This window comes from Lampetra fluviatilis, chromosome 69, assembly GCF_964198595.1.
Source record: "Lampetra fluviatilis chromosome 69, kcLamFluv1.1, whole genome shotgun sequence".
In the NCBI taxonomy this organism is placed as follows: domain Eukaryota; kingdom Metazoa; phylum Chordata; class Hyperoartia; order Petromyzontiformes; family Petromyzontidae; genus Lampetra; species Lampetra fluviatilis.
Genome location: NC_136343.1, coordinates 3,259,288 through 3,278,028, shown reverse-complemented (window position 1 = coordinate 3,278,028; position 18,741 = coordinate 3,259,288). Strand labels below are relative to the sequence as shown.

At 47.6% G+C, this 18,741-nt stretch overlaps 1 protein-coding gene across 7 annotated transcripts in view; it reads right to left on the bottom strand.

Moving 5' to 3' along the window:
- Positions 1-296: 296 nt before the first annotated feature.
- Positions 297-18,741, bottom strand: part of LOC144952711 (uncharacterized) — a 35,409-nt gene continuing 16,964 nt past the window's right edge. For 3 of the 7 annotated variants that reach the window (XM_078883201.1, XM_078883202.1, XM_078883197.1), the window contains exon 2: positions 297-3,505. In XM_078883201.1, coding sequence (XP_078739327.1) covers positions 2,051-3,466 — 1,416 coding nt within the window. In that variant the 5' untranslated portion in view covers positions 3,467-3,505 and the 3' untranslated portion in view covers positions 297-2,050. Of the gene's footprint in view, positions 3,506-5,356; positions 8,974-18,741 lie in introns of those variants that run through there. The other 4 variants (XR_013640674.1, XM_078883199.1, XM_078883198.1 and 1 more) reach the window with 4 other exon arrangements.

Sequence of the window (18,741 nt, the reverse complement as noted above, 5' to 3'; positions counted from 1 at the left end):
GTGGGAAAGGACTGGCACCAAGATGCCCTCGAGTGGCATGGGAGAGTTAACGCAACGAATAATATGCACGACAGACAGACAAAAAATCCCTGTTGGGCAGTGTGGAACCTGTTGTTCCTACCTGTATAAAAGATAACTTGACTTTAGGTAGCCAGGCAGACAGCCCCCTTAACTATCGCCCCCCCTCCCTTAGGCCCCTCCCCTGACCCCCCTTCCCTTAGGCCCCTCCCCTGAGCACCCCCCCCCCCCATATCCTTAGGCCCCTCCCCTGACCCTCCTCCCTTAGGCACCTCCCCTCTCCGTACCTGGAAGTAGGTCTCCACCAATCAAAGAGCTGTTAATGTTATATATTTATTTATGTACGACAGACAGACAGCCAAATAATCCCTGGTGGGCAGTGTGGAACATTGTTCCTATCTGTAATATTCCTTCACGTATTGAGAAATATCCTGGCATCTTTCAACGTGCTTTGGAACGTTGCTGAGTGGTGGCACGAATGCAGTCACAATTGCAATCTGCAATCCGCCATTATCGTGTTGTGGGCTGCCAAACCTGTTTCACTGTACTTGTACATACTGCTTCTCTACAATCAACTTAGAATGCTATACAAATGACTGGTGAGTACCTCTGTAAAATAATTATTTCGAATATCACAGTTAAAATGTTTGCTTAATTTCTTCGTTGAAAAATGTTTTTATACTTGAGAAATTTGCTGACACATAAAGTATACCTCAGATAACTGGCACATTTGATGAACTGACACCCTCGATTCCCATGGATGCTGGATAAGAGCTTTTGCTGTATATGCTCAAAATCAGATCATACGCGTTAAAATTATAACTCTAAATAATCACACATCGCCAACATTGAATTATTGCATTGAAATATACTGCAACACATTACATGACATTTACTGTACACTGATCTCTGAATGTATGCCTACACCTGCATGCATGCTTAGAATGAGAGAAGCCAAGTGATAGCATGGTTGATGTTTGTTAAAAGAGGTTCACATCTGTCCGGCCGCCCACGTGATTACTGCAGCAATATTGACCAAAAATACGCACCATCTGCTTAACAGTGGGTGTTCAACATTCATGGTGTCAGGGTCAAAATTGGCCAAATTCGAAAGATTAGCCACAAACGACCAGACTGGGGTTACACATCAATCATCGCTCGACCCTACTGGCAGACTCATGTCCACGTGCAGGTCAGTATGAGTCACCTTGTACCACAAAGGGACAGCTGCCACTTGGGCTAGCTGTCGAACGATTGAGATGAAATATGATGCAAGCCGCTTTTAGTTGAAGCATTAGCAAGATTGGCTACATACAGTGAGAAAGAAATAAAATATTTATGCAAACTCCAATATTAATCTAAATATTATTATAACACGTCGAATGCTGTGGAGCTTGGCTCCAGCTCCTGCTTGCAGATCTACCCAACCTCCAAGTCCACACATGCTGGCCGTGCCTACTCTGCATCTTCCAACAAGTCCACCTCGACAAACTGATTGGTTTCATTTCACTCAGTCCACAGCCCCCTCCAGCTTCACGCTGCCTCTATTGACTACTTGGAGGTTAAACACTTTTAATGGGAAAGGCACAAATCTGGCTGTCACCTGATGAAGCTAGTTGTAATGACTGGTGAAACGTCGTACTCAAGATTATCAATGTTGTGGCTTGGCTCTCCAACACACCGATGTGCTGTACTAGTGACGAATTGGCATGGTTTGTTTACGTGACAACCCTTACTAGTTGGCTGTGTCGGGTGGTGGCAGGCTTTAACGACAAATCTATATTTACGCGATCTGACTAAAAAAACCTCTATTATGGGAAAGGCCTGTGAATGAAATGGAACTTACTAATAGGAGTTTTCCCCTTTTTTCTGGCAACAAAACTGACACCTTTTGCAAGGAATCATGTTAACATTAACCACAATACTTGCAGTCAAATGCAAACAAAAAACAATACTCTGGTAACTTCTATTAGTATATTTTGGTACTGGCAAAAGAGGCCCCATGATGAAATGGAACTTGTTTATTCTAAGCTCAATGATACACATCTACTTGGTCTCCATTTGAATCAGTTTTGCCTAAAAAATCCACCCACACCTCCACATCCACAAATTGCTGGGAGTTGCCTTGCTCTGCCTCAGAGTCCACAGTTTCCTCCAGCTTCACGCTGCCTCCATTGATGTGAAGGTCGGATTTTGGAGTTGAATCTTCATCCTCACATTTCACTATCACTTCTTCACTCTTTACCATCACTTCTTCGCTCTTCACCTTCACCGATTCAAATTTAATTTTCACTTCTTGACATTTTGCCGTCACTCCTGGCCATGTTTCATATCTCAAATGATTTTCTGTTTCTTGTTTCATGAGTGATGGACTCATTGCAGCACTTTGACTTTCACAAGCCGATTTGAGATTAATTCCCTGATGAATGGTTTGATGCTTGTTTCGATCCCCTAACTGTCGAAAACCCTTCCCATACACAGTGCACTTTAAGGGTTTGTCTCCTGTGTGTGTTCTCTGGTGTGTTTTAAGATGTGATGACTGTGCAAATGCCTTGTCACATAAAGCACACTTGAAGGGTTTCTCTCCCGTGTGTGTTCTCTGGTGGCCCTGAAGAGTTGATGACCGTGCAAATGCCTTGCCACACAAAGTGCACTTGAAGGATTTTTCTCCTGTATGTTTTCTCTGGTGTCTTTTAAGTTGTGATGAATGTGCAAACGCCTTTTCACACACAGTGCACTTGAAGGGTGCTTCTCCTGTGTGTATTCTCTGGTGTGTTTTAAGATGCGATGACATTGCAAACGCCTTCCCACACACAGTGCACTTGAAGGGTGTTTCTCCTGTGTGTATTCTCTGGTGTCTTTTAAGATGTGATGAATATACAAACGCCACCCCACACACGGTGCACTTGAAGGGTGTTTCTCCTGTGTGTATTCTCTGGTGTGTTTTAAGATTTGATGACTGTGCAAAGGCCTTCTGACACATAGTGCACTTGAAGGGTGTCTCTCCTGTGTGTGTTCTCCGGTGTCTTTTAAGATGTGATGAATGTCCAAACGCCTTCCCACACACAGTGCACTTGAAGGGTGTTTCTCCTGTGTGTATTCTCTGGTGTGTTTTAAGATGTGATGACATTGCAAATGCCTTCCCACACACAGTGCACTTGAAGGGTGTTTCTCCTGTATGTTTTCTCTGGTGTCTTTTAAGTTGTGATGAATGTGCAAACGCCTTTTCACACACAGTGCACTTGAAGGGTGCTTCTCCTGTGTGTATTCTCTGGTGTGTTTTAAGATGTGATGACATTGAAAATGCCTTCCCACACGCAGTACACTTGAAGGGTTTCTCTCCCGTGTGTGTTCTCTGGTGGACCTGAAGAATTGAAGAATGTGCAAACGCCTTCCCACACACAGTGCACTTGAATGGTTTCTCTTCCGCTGATTGTCTTCGCTCCATTTGACCAATTCTGTACAGCAGTGGCAGAGGAACTGGCAGCTGCAGACAGAAAACAGTAAAATCCACGCAATGTATGTCAGCATAGAGGCATATAAATGCATATATATACAGTCACACGTGGTATTCACGTATTACATAGACAAGAACACTCAATCATTAACGAGAAATAAAAAAAAAATTTCACCCCCAATTCATCACACAGGCTTGTTTTATGGCACTTGCAACTATTGACGATCAGCTCTTGGATTGGCATAGCAGGCAAGTGGTCAAATAATGCCTGGAGGCCCAAGTATACTTCATATCAATGACAACCCATAACTCTATGTACAGAATTTCGGTTGTATCTGGCTACTGAAGAAATGCTAACTATTGAAAAAGTGTCATAAAAATAGCAAATGGTGTTTAAAATAAAACTCTTCGCATTGGGGAGAAATATTATCAAATGGGCAAATGAATGTTCAATCGCAACTTGGAAGTCCGAAGCCAGGCTCAGATTTGCTTGAATGCTCGGATGGACAGATTTTATTTCAGCTTTATGTGCTGTGTTTTCCATGCTTATGAAACGTTCCATGTGTCGGGGACTGTACAAGAGAAGGTTCTAGAAGGCGCGCGTTGTGATGATTTGAAACAGGTGACCGGAAGGCACTGTAAGCATTATTCAATTAAGGACACACATCTTCTTGGTTCTTTCGCTAAAGTCACGTTGAAGGGCGATAATAAAACATAATAAATTAAACTTCTCACGACGTTTCGGCCACAACACAAGCAGCCATCCTCAGGTGAACACAGCTGTCTGAAAGACAGCGCTCAAATGAACACTGCTAAGCTTGGCAGCGTATTTTAAGCTGGGTGGGAGAAGAGCACCTTGACAAAGGAGTTTACATATCAACAGAAGAATTTAGCATTGAATAAGCTGTGTTAATGTGAGAGAATTAGCAGGATGTTAAAGTCAGAAATTAGCATGTAACTGGGAGATTACCATGATGATAATGTGAGGAATTAGCATGTAACTGGTCACCAAAGTCACTATGTTAAAGTCAGAGTTTACATATCAACAGAGGCATTTAGTATATTGACGCTAAATAACTGCAACCACCCACTATCATACAATAAACCGATGTTATAGTAAAGTGGGGGGGGGGGGGGCGGGGCCAAGTGAGTATATAAGGGGGAGCGAGTATATAAGGGGGAGCGAGTATATAAGGGGGAGCGAGGCCCATGGTCGGGGCGCTTACTCGGGGACTAATTGACGACCAGAGATGGACGACAATGGGGCCGACCGTGGAAACCATCGGGGTTGACTGTTTAGGTATCAACTTGGTGGAAACCATCGGGGCTGAAGATAGCCATAGCAATTACGAGTGTGGCAGTCATTACACTTGGACTGTATATACGTTCAGAGAAACACATCTCTACTACCCTGAAAATTGATGTCTCAAGGAGCTTCATTACACGTGTAATAGAAAAAAAACTATTGCTTTGATTAAACCTAGGTGTTTAAAATGGCTAGAACCATGCCTGGTTGCCTTCATCTGCTCAGTACAGATGCTTATACTCTTCACCAAGTACTTAACCTAGGAACAATCAACCAAGCAGAGGCCTACAATAAGTCAATCTATCACTTGTCAATCTTGTCTGCTGTCTTACCTATTGTCATTTTTTGTGTTTGTGTGTCTGTGTGTGTGTGGCCGAAACTTGCGAAGGATTTGGCTCGCGAACCATGGGGTTTACTTTTTTAAAAGTACCCAGGTAACACGCCATAAGCCTCGTGCTGAGCCAGCGCTATTCCGATTTCGCGTGCGTCACCTTTAAAGTAGTTTAATTAGCGATTTAGTGCTATTTTGGGTTATTTATTTCTTACATTGTGCATGCTCGACCATACCAACTCACACACGTTCGGTGGGGGGAGAGGGCCCCTACCAAGTCACACGCGTTCGATGGGGGTGAGGGGGCAATTCTCTTGTGTGGACACTGCACAAAGAAATACACACAGATTTACAGCTCCCTTCAAACATTTATTACCATTACTTTTTACTCATTACAAATTGCCTTTTATAGTTTAGATTTCATGACAGGGATTAACCAATGTTTCATGACAGTTACCATAAGTAACACGATTTTTCTCCCTGACTACTAAGTGCTACTTTTAAATTGTTATATACAAAATGGCTATTATTCCCCACTATCTTTGCTTTAGCAACCACGTCTTTACGTGAGGGCATGACACATATGCACACGTTTTCTCTTTGAAAATAGGTACATTTCTAAATATCACTGTCCTGCTCACAAAAACAGGTTTGAGGGGAAAAATAGCCTTTTTCTGTACTCTTGAGGCATAAGCAGCCATATCACTTACTGCACAGGGGAAAATCAATAAATATACTCATTGCTATTACATCTTCATACCTACTATAATCACCCAGGAATGTCCTTAATGCTTGTGACGTCACTTCACATCGACACTTGCCCCCTCAGTACGGGGGTTGAGCAGTGACGTTATGTCAATTACGCTTGATTGGTGTGCATCTGCTCATAGTTACAGGTAGGTTAGGTCCATTTTGTATTCGTTGACTTTCATACATTTTCCGCTCTTGCTCGTGGCAAATTTTGCAGCCAAAATGGCAGAACACCCTCGTAGTCGCTCCAAATTACTTATACACGCGTGCATTTCCCCTCTTCCTTGCTTCTTTCACTAAAGTCACGTACAAAGAAAACTATTATTTACAAACTTATTTAGTCTATATAAAAGTGTGTACGTCCATGTGTGCATGTGAGTACATATATGTGTGTGCGTTGTGTCTGTGCGAGTCCATGTGTGTGTGCGTCAATGTGTGTGTGAGTCAATGTGTGTGACAGTCGCTGTGTTTGTGTATGTCCACGTGTATGTGCGGTGTGTGTTTGAGTCGATGTCTGTGTATCAGTCGATATATGTGTGTGTAAGTCCATATGTGTGTGCATTGTTCCATGTGCATGTGAGTCTAAGGATGTGTAATAAACCCACTCCGGACGATATCGTATCTCTTGTCTTGTCTTTATTCATTCTTCATATATTCAGCTTTCTCCCACCGCTGGGTTCCTTTTTCTCGTTACTCCCATTACTCGAGCGTGGCGTTCGCTCGCTTTCCTCGCTCCCTTACACCGCTGGCTAACGGCGTCCGGGAGACAGCCTCCGGCCTGCCACGTGGCCGCTGGCATGCTGGAGGCGCAGACGTGGTCTCTCCTCGAAACTCTCCACACTGACCACGAGCTGTCTCTCTCCACCCCTTATATCACCTGGCTCACGTGATGCCACGCAGCCAATCATAAGCCTCACCCCTGGAACCTTCGAGATGTTGCTATACAGTCCCAGGGTTACGCCCCTGGCTCGACGCCCCATTGGCTGCGGGCTGAGGCCGGCAGAGCCTATCACCATCGCCCAATTACCCGCGGGTGCATCCTCATATTACATCACCGCCCCGCTCACGGTGTGAAAAGTTAGCCGTCTCGGCTGGGAAAAGGGCGATGCACAGTAACAAACCACCGAGATGTGTAAGCCCACGAATGAACATTAGGGCGCCGAACAATGCACGACTTAAGAGAACATAAGGAACACCAATGCAGCATTGGAAAGGAAGGCTCAACGTGACAACAACATTAATGGAACAGAAGTGATTTAGAGGGCGTGCGCGACGCTGGTTCGTCCTCCGCGGCAGAACGGGGTCATCTTGATGACTGCCAAGCAGGAGGCGGCAGCGGTGTCGGGGCAGGCCCAGCATCCTTCGTGGAAGGAACAGGTCCGGCTGGAGGGCGCTCGTCAGGAGGTGCGGTGTCCTTCAAGGCCTATGTGTCTGTGGGAGGCAGAACAGGTCTCCCCTGGGGATCAACCGGCAAGCCAGGTAGCACGTCGGGCATATCAGACCCTGGAAAGTCAGCAAGTGGGGATGAAGGGCTAGTGCATGGTGCGAAATAAGGTTTCAACCGTGGCGAGTGTACATACCAGCTAACGCATTGGGGATTACGAACCTCTATCAATTTAACGGGCCCTGGCCAAGGCCTGTGCAGTTTAGGAGATGTTCTCACAGGTACCTGCGAATAATGTAGCCAAGCCGCGTCACCCACAGTCCATGGCATGTCGCAACGCGACCAACGAGCATATCGCTCGTTCCGGGCCTGCGTCCGGGCCGTAGCGAGCCTGGCGGCCTCCCGTGCCTCCGTGATGCGGCGAAGCGACTCGCGGACGTGTTCCGGCAAGGACAGGGGAAGTTCCTTCGCGGCCGTAGCCAGTTGCACTTAAATTGGAGGCACGTTCTCCCGCCCGTACATAAGGAAAAATGGCGAGTATCCCGTAGAAGCGTGCGGGACCATGCAGTAGGCAGACAGAACGCCAGGAATATGCAAGTCCCAGTCGGTTTGCTTTTCACTCACAATGTGACAAAGCATGGCCGATAGGGTACGGTTAAACCGTTCCACCATTCCATCCGTCTGCGGGTGGTAAGGGGAAGTACGCATTTTCTTTGTGCCCAAAGCTGCGCACACATCCCGGAGCAATTTAGAGGAGAAGTTACGGCCCTGGTCCGTGAGTAACCTCTCCGGAGCACCTTTGTCCATCAAGTAACCATTGAGGAATGCTTCGGTGATGGACGAAGCCGATTGTTCGGGCGGGGGCCAGGCCATCGGCCAGCGAAATAAATATTTAACTCGAACCAAGAGGAATTTGTTACCCCTAGCGGAAGGGGGGAACGGCCCAAGGATATCCAGAGCAACTAGCTCATTTATCCGCGACACTTCAATCGATTTCAAGGGCGGAATATATTTATCACGCGGCGGTTTCCGCCTCGCACATTCCTGGCATGCCTGGATAGCCTTGACGACATCCGCCGTCATGCCAGGCCAAAATAAATCCCTCTGCATTGTGAGCAAGGTTTTCTGCACACAGAGATGCATCAACTTGTCGGCATGCAGCGCGCGGATAAGATCATGACGGAGTGATGTCGGCACGACAAGCCGCGATCGGCCTAACAAGCCTTTTCTGCACATAAGCAACCCATCCTGGGTAGTAATCAGCTGCGAGTTCCCGCAGGACGTGTGAGACCCTGACCCTTCTGCCCGATCTCGCAGAGGAGCCAACGATGCGTCGGCCATCTGCTCACACTGCCACACCGACCGCGACAGGTGCAGCATGCTGTCGGCCACAACCGGCGCGGCCTGTTCGTCAACCTCCGGCACCGCGCTCATAATAGGGCGGGGTGGGGAAGGCGGTGCCGTGCAGCTATGTGTGCCCGACGAACAGGCACAGGGAGGGCCATGAGGCAACCTGGAAAGCGCGTCTGCATTCCCATGGCGGGTACCCTTACGGTAGGTTATGTCAAAACAAAATTCCTGCAACATCTCCAACCATCGTGACAGCTGTCCAGATGGTTGCTCCAATTTCAATGAGTATTGCAGGGATGCATGGTCAGTGCGCATGAGGAATTTTCTACCGTAAAGATAGGGCCGGTATTGGCGAACGAAATGAACAATTGGCAGCAACTCCCGGCGAGTGACACAATAACGCGTTTCAGCCGGGGATAAAACCCTGCTGCCGTACGCCACAACTCGTTCAATGCCGTTTTTTCGTTGAGACAGAACAGTACCGATGCCGGTGTCGCTAGCGTCTGCGTCAAGGATGAAAGGCTGCGAAAAATCCGGGTAGTCAAGCGTCGGTGCGGTAGCCAATCGATCCCGGAGGGACTGGAAGGCCAGTTCCTCCTCCGATCCCCATTTGAACCTCTGATTCTTGCCCATCAAGACATGCAGAGGCCATGCCAGCGTGGCGAAATGTCGCACGTCACCTACGGAAGTGGGCGTCGGCCATTCATGGACACAAGAAGTCTTGTCCAGGTCAGTGGAGACACCGCCAGAGCTGATGATATGGCCGAGGTAACGAACAAAATGCTGTAATAAATGACACTTCTTGGGCTTAAATTTGAGATCGGTGGAACGCATTCTTTGAAAAACAGCCTTCAACCATTCAAGGTGTTCTTCGAAAGTGCGACTAAAGACGATAACGTCGTCCAAGTATATGAGGCACGTGCCCCACTGCAGTTCTGCCAATACCAACTCCATCAAACGTTGGAACGTTGCGGACGCTGCATTCAGGCCCATGGGGAGGCGGTTAAATTCGAACAAGCCTAGAGGCGTGCAAAACGCCGTTTTTGGCTTCGACGTATCATCGAAGGGAAGCTGCCAAAATCCCGACAAGAGGTCCAGGGTAGAGAAGAATTTAGCCCCTGACAAGGCGTCTAGAGAATCTCGTCCATCCGCGGCAGAGGGTAAGCATCTGCCACGGATATTTTGTTCAATCGGCGAAAGTCAACGCAGAACCGAAGTACGCCGTCCTTTTTAAATAACACAACCAGGGCGCCCCAAGGGCTGTTGGACTGTGAGATAATGTTAGCCGCGAGCATGTCATCTACTGCGCCACGCACATGCTCCCTTTCCGCAGGACTCATGCGGTGTAGGTTCATACGTATCGGGCTTGCCGCACCAGTGTCAATGTGGTGTGACAAGAGCGAGGTACGACCCAAATCAAAATCATCTTTGCTGAAGACGTCCGAGTATTGCGACAACAGCAAACGCAGCGCGTCACGCTGCTGAAAGGACAAGGCCGAATTCTCCTGGCACAATCTGGCGATCCATCTATCGTCCGAATCAGCGGTACGAGATACGCTAGTAACCAACCCACATGGGCAGCCCCCATCGAGGCCAGTAAAGGCAGTAGTGGCATGGGCCAAAACCACACCTGCCGGAACGACTACCTGTTCCAGGCCCCCATTCAAGGCTTGCAAGAATGGGGCTTGTCCGGCCCGAACAATGGTTTGAGCCGCGACAAGACAAAGCCTTAGCCAAGGAGTTTGACGGGGATAGCAAAACACCTGCCACCGCATCCACAACCTCCAACCGTTTACGGTGACGCAATAGGATGAGCATCTGCGTACCAGGAGGGATCTCTACCGCGACATCGGCAAGTGCGTGAACAGCGTGTTCTGGAGGTAGGCAGCCCAACAAGAACGGTAGCAAAAACAGTTTACGTCCTTCAGGCATTTCCAAACAGCCCTGATCCACAAGGATCTTAACAGGCATCCGACGAAGAAAATCGGTGCCCAACAGACAGGGACCCGCCAATGACCGCGAGATAAGGACCGAACCTGATGTGGCAACGTTCCCTATGGCAATATGGACCTCCACCAGTCCGATGATACCCATGCTACCCCCATTAGCGGCAATACATGCGCCAAAAGTCGGCTGAACCCGCGAAGCAGGGATGGACAGCAGGTGAAATATAACATCGGAAATGATGGTGGCCGACGCTCCGGTATCCATCAAAATACGGACGTCCACCCCTTGAATGGTGCCTGGCACCGTAGAAGACCCGCGGTGCCAAATCTACGTGTCCACAATTTTCATCAGATGGACCCCCCCGGGGTGTGAAGGGAACCATGAGGTGTCGGATTATGCCGGGTGTCTGATGCATGCCGACTTGCCCGAGCAGAATGGCGATCCGTCTCCGGGGGAGAGGATGATTGGAGAGTCGACGGAGGCGGCGGAGGACGGGGATGGCGCCGATAATCTTGAGAGAAGTGGCCCAAGCGGCCACACTTGAAGCACGTTGCTGCCGCCCAACGGCCGGCTGCCTCGGCACCGGCCCGCGGCATCCCGGCCCCATTGCGTCGCATCCCCGGCCGGCACTGCGGCATGTCAGCGGTCCATGGCCGTACACGGGCATCGAGGTGCCAATTTCTTTCGACAGTTTGACCATCCTCGTAAGAATGAGAGGATGAGAGGATCGAGAAGGTCGGCGGAGGAATCGGGGTAGGCGGCCACCGCGAGCGCCAACAGCGCGCCGCGATACGCAAGAGGCGTTTCGTCGAGGTCCCGACGATGCTGCATGAATTTCCTGTGAGCGGCCGATGGCGGCTCGTAAACCTCCGCCATCTCAGCGAACGCGTCCTTCAGCGTCTTCTTTTTGTCGGCAGGGATGGAGCGGAACACTGCCAACGACACATCGTCCAGCAGTTTAGGCAAAGCGTCCAACGCCTCGGCCTCCGTCCACCGTACGGATCGAAAAGCAGACTTGAACCGCCAAGTAAAAGTGCTCCAGTCACCACCGGCGACAAATTCCTTGATGTTGGGGAGGCGATGGCTGCGGCCACCGTTGTCGCCTTTGGGCGCGGCCGCTCCCACCAACCCCGCAGCACGCGGCTCCACCAAAATGGCGTCCACAGGCGATGCGGCCGCGACCGCGCCCAAGATGGCGGGTCCGCTCCACGTGGCAGGTGTAATTGCGGCCGTCTCCTCCGAGACCCCCCGAAGGAGGCCCTGGTCATCCGTGCTTGGCATCACATCTTGAGGCCATACCGGGGCTGCAGACAATGCGACCAACGTGATGAGGCTCAGCAGCACCGCGCGGAGAGATTCAATCTGCTCTGCCACCCGCCACCAACCCTCGTCCGCAGCCGGAGTCGCATCTACGCCGGCATCTCCGCGCAGCGTGGCGCCTGGCGCAGCAGTGGTCGCCGCAAGCGGGGCCAACGCCCCCTGATGCAGCAAGCTCTGGTCGAGGGAGTCGTCGTCGTCATCCGAAGGCGGGTCCGGTGGGTTATTTTTCTTGAGGTGCCTGAACATCGTTGTTCTCGGCCCAAGCGGTCTCAAAAGTCACTTCTGACACCAGTGTAAAAAAAACCCACTCCGGACGATATCGTATCTCTTGTCTTGTCTTTATTTGTTCTTCATTTACACAGCTCTCTCACACCGCTGGGTTCCTTTTTCCCGTTACTCCCATTACTCGAGCGTGGCGTTCGCTCTCTTTTCTCGCTCCCTCACACCGCTGGCTAATGGCGTACGGGAGACAGCCTCCAGCCTGCCACGTGGCCGCTGGCATGCCGGAGACGCAGACGTGGTCTCTCCTCGAAACTCTCCACACTGACCACGAGCTGTCTTTCTCCACCCCTTATATCACCTGGCTCACGTGATGCCACGCAGTCAATCATAAGCCTCACCCCTGGAACCTTCTAGATGTTGCTATATAGCCCCAGAGCTACGCCCCTAGCTCGACGTCCCATTGGCTGCGGGCTGAGGCCGGCAGAGCCTATCACCATCAGCCAGTTACCCCTGGGTGCATCTTTATATTACACTTGTGTGTAAGTCGATGTGTGTGTTAGACAATGTGTGTGTACGTCGAAGTGTCTGTCTGCGTGAGTCCATGTGCATTTGAAAGTAAACGTGTGTGTAAGTCGATGTGTTTGTGTGTGGGTCGATGTGTCAGTCGATATGTGAGTGTGTGTACATTCATGTGTGTGTGGGAGTCCATGTGTGTTAGTCGATATGTATTCTTGTGTAAGTCCATGTGTGTGTCGGTCAATGTGTGTTACTTTATGTGTGTTTAAGTCCATGTCTGTGTGTGAGTCGCTGTGTCTGTGCGTCGATATGTGCATGTGTCAGTCGATGTGTGTCTGTCAATGTGTGTCTTTGAGTCCATATGCGTGTCTGAGTCGATGTGTGTGTGTACGTCCATGTCTGTGTGTGTGAGTCCATGTGTGTGTAAGTCCATATGTTTGTGTGTGTAGTTCCATGTGTGTGTGAGTCTATGTGTGTGTATGTGTCGATATGTAAGTCGATGTGTGTGTGAGTTGATAAGTCAATGTGTCTGTGTACGTTTATGTGTGTGTATGCGAAAGTCGATGTGTTTGTGTGCGTCGATATATGTGTGTGGGTCGATATGTGTGTGTTAGTCAATGTCCATGTGTGTATGTTATGTGTGTGTCTTTTTCGCCCGGGCAACGCCGGGTACTTTCCGCTAGTCAGCAATAATACAACTCTGAATGTTTGCTTTATAATGCAGTGGATGAACAAATGTTCCTCAGCTCCCCATGAAGATACACTCTTACATACATATATGTTTCACATGGATCATTAACATACATAAAGAAAACTGCCACCATTCACCACTAATTAGTAGTAACATCATCGGTGGTCATGCTATGATAGGTGTGAATTGAGGCCATTTAAGTGTGGAGCACTTGCCAGTAGGTCATAGGAATGATCCAGGTGTCAAGGGATGACTGAGATGACTGGCAGATGCACCACCTGTGCTACCCACTGTGCCAACTTGCTGCATTTTAGCCACCCAGCGCTCCACCCATTGATGTGAGTGTCGCTCCTCTGACCTCGTTGTTGCAGGACGAATGCCTCCAACTACCACTCTCACATTGACATATTTCGTTGCTTCCTCTTAATATCTTTCACGCGACGGTCAATGGTATAGTGTATAACAGATTGTATAAATAGTATAAAATTGTAATGTTTAATACAATGTATAAGGTATTATACAGTATCGTAATTGTATAGTGAATATACAGCAGTGTGGTATACATTAGGGTGGGTAGAATAATACTTAGGGTAATATTATAGTCGAAGGTATAGAGTGGTGTATAGTAATACAGTAAATAATTTAATGTTGGGTTTGTCTATAGTAGTATATAGTACGGGGTAGACCCATGTGATGTAAGAGAAAAAAGTTGAGCTGGAAGCATATTATATTTTTTGCGACATAGAATTGGAATGTATTACTTACTGTTCGTAGCTCAGCTTATTGGAGAGTATATTTAGTATACTGATGATACTATGTAGTTTATACTTTAGTTTTTTACGTGGTTGTTTAGTAACTGCAGCTACATACTATTAACATTCCTTCCCTTTGTTAATGCTACCCCCATCCCCCTCCCTTTGATGCTGCTAATCCTGCATAATGCACGGGCATAATATGACTTTGAAACCCCCCCCCGCCCACCTCCTACGCATTTCCCATAAATATGCAAAATTCCTCTTGATATGCAAATTATTTTGTCAAGGCGCTCTTCTTCCCACCTCCCCCCCTCCAAACCAGCTTAAATATACGCTTCAAGCTTGGTGGTGTTTCATTCTTCACCTGAGGACGGCTGCTTGCGTTGTGGCCGAAACGTCGTGAGAATTATTTTATTATGTTTGATTTTTATTATTTTATTACTTCCCTTCTAAGTGACTTTACCGAAAGAACCAAGAACATTCAAAACATGGTTGACCAGTAGGAAACGATCCTTTAACTATAACCAGCCATCGATTAGCCTCTCATTGTAACTGTACCAAATGCACTTTTGTAGGGCCATTGTAAAGTTCTCAAAACTACGTAACTATTGAAGATACTATATTAATGTACAGACAGTCCTCGGGTTATGGAAGGGTTAGGTTCCCGGGAACGATCCGTAACCCGAATATCTCATGTCGGAAACTGAACACTTTTCCCCCGAAATCAAGATGAAATCCCATAGCTGGAAATAGTTGTGCTGCCCCTACCCAATTACTCGTTCATTTTCTCTCAGTACTGTATCGCGCTATAGTCCGTTTTATATCGCGACCTGTATCATATTGCTATACAGATGTAATGCGAGCGTAAGCGAGGTTTCACCGCTCAGCTCTGGGCCAATCGGACGGCCTGGAGTACTGGGGGCAGGGCCCAGTAAGGTGGGCGTATGGGGAGGTCCGCCGCCCACCTCCGGTCCAATCGGATGCCCGGATGATCAGGGGCGGAGCCTAGGGGCGGAGCCTAGGGGCGGAGCCTAGGGGCGGAGCCGGGGGGGGGGCGCTAAGTGAAGGGAGTGATCTGGAAGGTTCGGAAAGGGCGTGGTGGAAGGTAGAAACGGGATGATGAGAGAGGGGAATATAAAGGAGATCCTTAAGAGGCTCGAGGCAGTTGGGATAGACTCGGAGTGGGACCACTTCGAGCCGTGGGAGGTCTCCAGCGCCATCGGCCACGTGGCTGGAGACGGCTACAAGTACACCGTCAGCCAGCGGTGTGTGGGAATGCAACTGACGGAAAGAGTGCGCAGGGCGCGCCAGTGGAACAGCCAGTCCAGTCAGGACTGGCAGAGTGTGAGCGGCATAAGAATAAAGACAGAGACGGAGACCAAGCTGTGCACTTCCTTTGATTCTTTCATTTAATCGAATATCAACCTAACACTACCCATAATTAAACTAATGGAATATGTAATTATCTAATAATTATTGAACACCACACTTCCGAATATTAGTTTACCAGGAAATAGGCAAGGCCTAGAACTCTCAGATCGCTGTTGGCTGAGACCATAAGCAATCGAAGTGTAATTGTGTTAAAGTACATAACGTAAATAACTTATTAAATAAGTTATTTACGTTAACACTGAAAGTTACGAGACGATGTGGCGGGTAGAGTATACGCACGGAACAATGTAACAGCATGACTGAGAGTGCAGAGCGGCTATACACCACCGCCTTGGGGAAGATGCTGCCTGTCTTATGCCTCGCTCTTCGGTATTCATCTACAACCTCACTGTGCTGGACTACTTGTGATTAAGTAACTAAAGCAAACATTTCCACATTTTGTTTCTTTACTTGCATAACTTATGGGAGCATTTCCGTAAGGCTGGATTTCCATAAGTCGGGTCTTTCGCTACCCGGAGACTAACCGTAATGTATGTGGGCCAGAGTGAATTCCTGTCACATGCCAAATGTGAGCAGAGGGGCACCAATATCGAAAACAAAGAACAACCAAACGCCGAAGCCTCTTCCTGGTACTTAGGCTTTGATTAAATCAAGAAAGCAGAGATCTAGTTTCTGATTTAAAAAAAAATCGATACATCTGTGCTGTAGCACATGAACAAAAAATACAGGAGACCTTTGAATATCACGGGGGTTACATTCTTGAAACATGCCAAGAAAGACAAAACGGCGATATTCAATACATAAGCCTTACCTAAACAATGGTGTTAGTTAAACGGCAACCAAAAATACGCATCACAATTTAAATAAGTACTGTACAGCATGCCAACTAAACTAAAAACAAAACAATTGAAATAAACAAGTAGCAACTCTATAGAAAAAATATTCCAAGACAATAAATAGGATTATAAATACTGAATACTCAACTTACAATGATGACGATGTGTGTGCGTGAGTGGAGAGTGGTAGTGCTTCGGTTAGCGTGCTGCAATATGAACCCAGCAATCCGAGTTAAATTTCCGCTCACGCCCAAAACCATGACGATTATCTGAATTGGCCCTGGGCCTTCCCAGGTCGACTCAGCCTCAAATAAGTACCTGGTGTGTTGTGTAAACATCGCCACTGGGGAGACAAAGGCGGCCAGGAATAGTGCTGGTAACCTACCTCTTTGCGTGCCGTGCCGACCTTTATAGGTGCTACTTGCGAACAGCACTTGTCCTAACAGTCTGTTAAGGCTAAATGCTTGCATGGCAAAGGTTGAGGTGCCACTGATTTTCTCGCGTTCCTCGCCCTCCTTCCCAGAACAGTATACTCACGAAAGTGTTAATTGGTATGCAAAGAGGTTGCCCGTGATAGGTCAAAACCGCAAAAAATAAACCGCAAAAAATATTCAAGGGTCTACTGTATGGCATTTGTGCAGAACTGCCCTGGCCTGAAACCACAAAGGATCTTTGCAAGCTTCTTCTCTGAAGGTATGGCAAGCTGACTATTCATTATCTGGCAATCAGTGTGGTCGAACGTGAGATCTTTGTCCAATCTAGCAGAGATCATCGCTTAGTCCATGTTGTTGTAATAATGTTCTGTATTGCAACCTGTGTAAAATCACCACACTCCCTCAGCACCTTCCTTTGGATGTCCATTATACCTCACCACTAAAACTGTTCTTAGAACTCTGGGTTAACCAAGCCGTGCAAATGTCACCAATCACAATATTCTGGATTCACACTTTGTCACCAGATGGTGCACCAGCCAACTACTAACAGATTGTGGTTACTTCCTGGAATTTTTAAGGCACAGCAAAAGCAACAAGTACATATACACGAACACACATTAAAATACACAAACCTGTGTTAGCTACCCAGCACGTTAACACACTCCCAAAACACTCTCTACAAAACCAGTAATACAGAGGCTACAAATAAAAAAAACAAGGCAAAGTGTTAACTTACACTCGCAGTCAAATAAAATACATTAACACACATGAGCATATTACAATGCACATACACACAGTGACCTGCAACAAAGAACCCCAATATAACCTTAACAATAAGTCAGGAGTGGATGTACGGCCAGCACCACACCTGACCGCTTTTGTTTCCCGAGTGGGGACGTTTACACACTGCACCAGGCACTAATTTGAGGCTGAGTCGATCTAGGGAGGCATATTATACACGCCAACATGCACCATATGCTTCTATATAGATGTTCAAGTAATTTTTTGTCACGTTATTTTTCATGAGTAGGCAATTGTGTACTGGAGTCATGGTTGAAATGTATCTAACCTATATAATTCATTTTTTGTCCGTCCGTCCGTCCATCCGTCTGCGTACGCTCCCTACCGGGGGATTTAGCTCTCGGACCGTGGGGTTCGGCGAGATTAAATTTTGCAGGTGGGCACGCCCCCGCCCCGCGGTAAACTTAGGCATTTCCGATTTTTCGTCTCTAAACTTTAAATCGGACCGATTATCGATTTAGTGCGATTTATCTTTATTTATTTATTTAACGCTTTATTTATTTATTTACTCTCGCCGGCCGGCGCGGACCACGGCGGTTGCCCCTGGCAACGGGTAGCAACGCGTTCGCTGCGGGGTGGACGCCATTTTGAATTCCCGTTAAAAATATGCGCACGCATTAACACGCGATTCTGAGGTAAATTCATCAAAGTTTCACGTCCTCTTCACTCCCCCCCCACCCCAATGTGTGCAATTACTATTATAGGGTCGGAAGATAATAAAATTATAGCGATTAGACAGTATTATTGTAGCGCGGGGGGGGGGGGGGTTAACGGCCCCAGTACCCAGCCTCAGCCGGGTGGGCAATCTAGGCGAGGCCGGAGGCTCTGCACGGTACTAGGCCTCGACACGCAACTCTGTCAGGCGACGACTTTGTGCTATAAACTCGATATACCCAGCATTGCCCGGGGGGAAAATACATTTAAAATCTTCTGAAAACTTTAAAACATAACATACCAATGAAAATACAACTGTGTAAATAAAAACTCTAAACCCGACCGCGCCAAGAATCGATTCTCTGAATTGCGAAAAGGAATCGAAGGTTGTAGATTCATTTAGAATCGCCTTATTTCCGTTTAATATTAGTTGGTTATAGAGTTGATATAAACTGCTACGAATGGGAAATATCCGGCGTTGACCGGGGCTAAAATATAATTAAAAACTCCTGAAAACTTTAAAACATAACATACGAATGCAAATAAAACTCTGTTATTAAAAATAGAAACCTCCTAT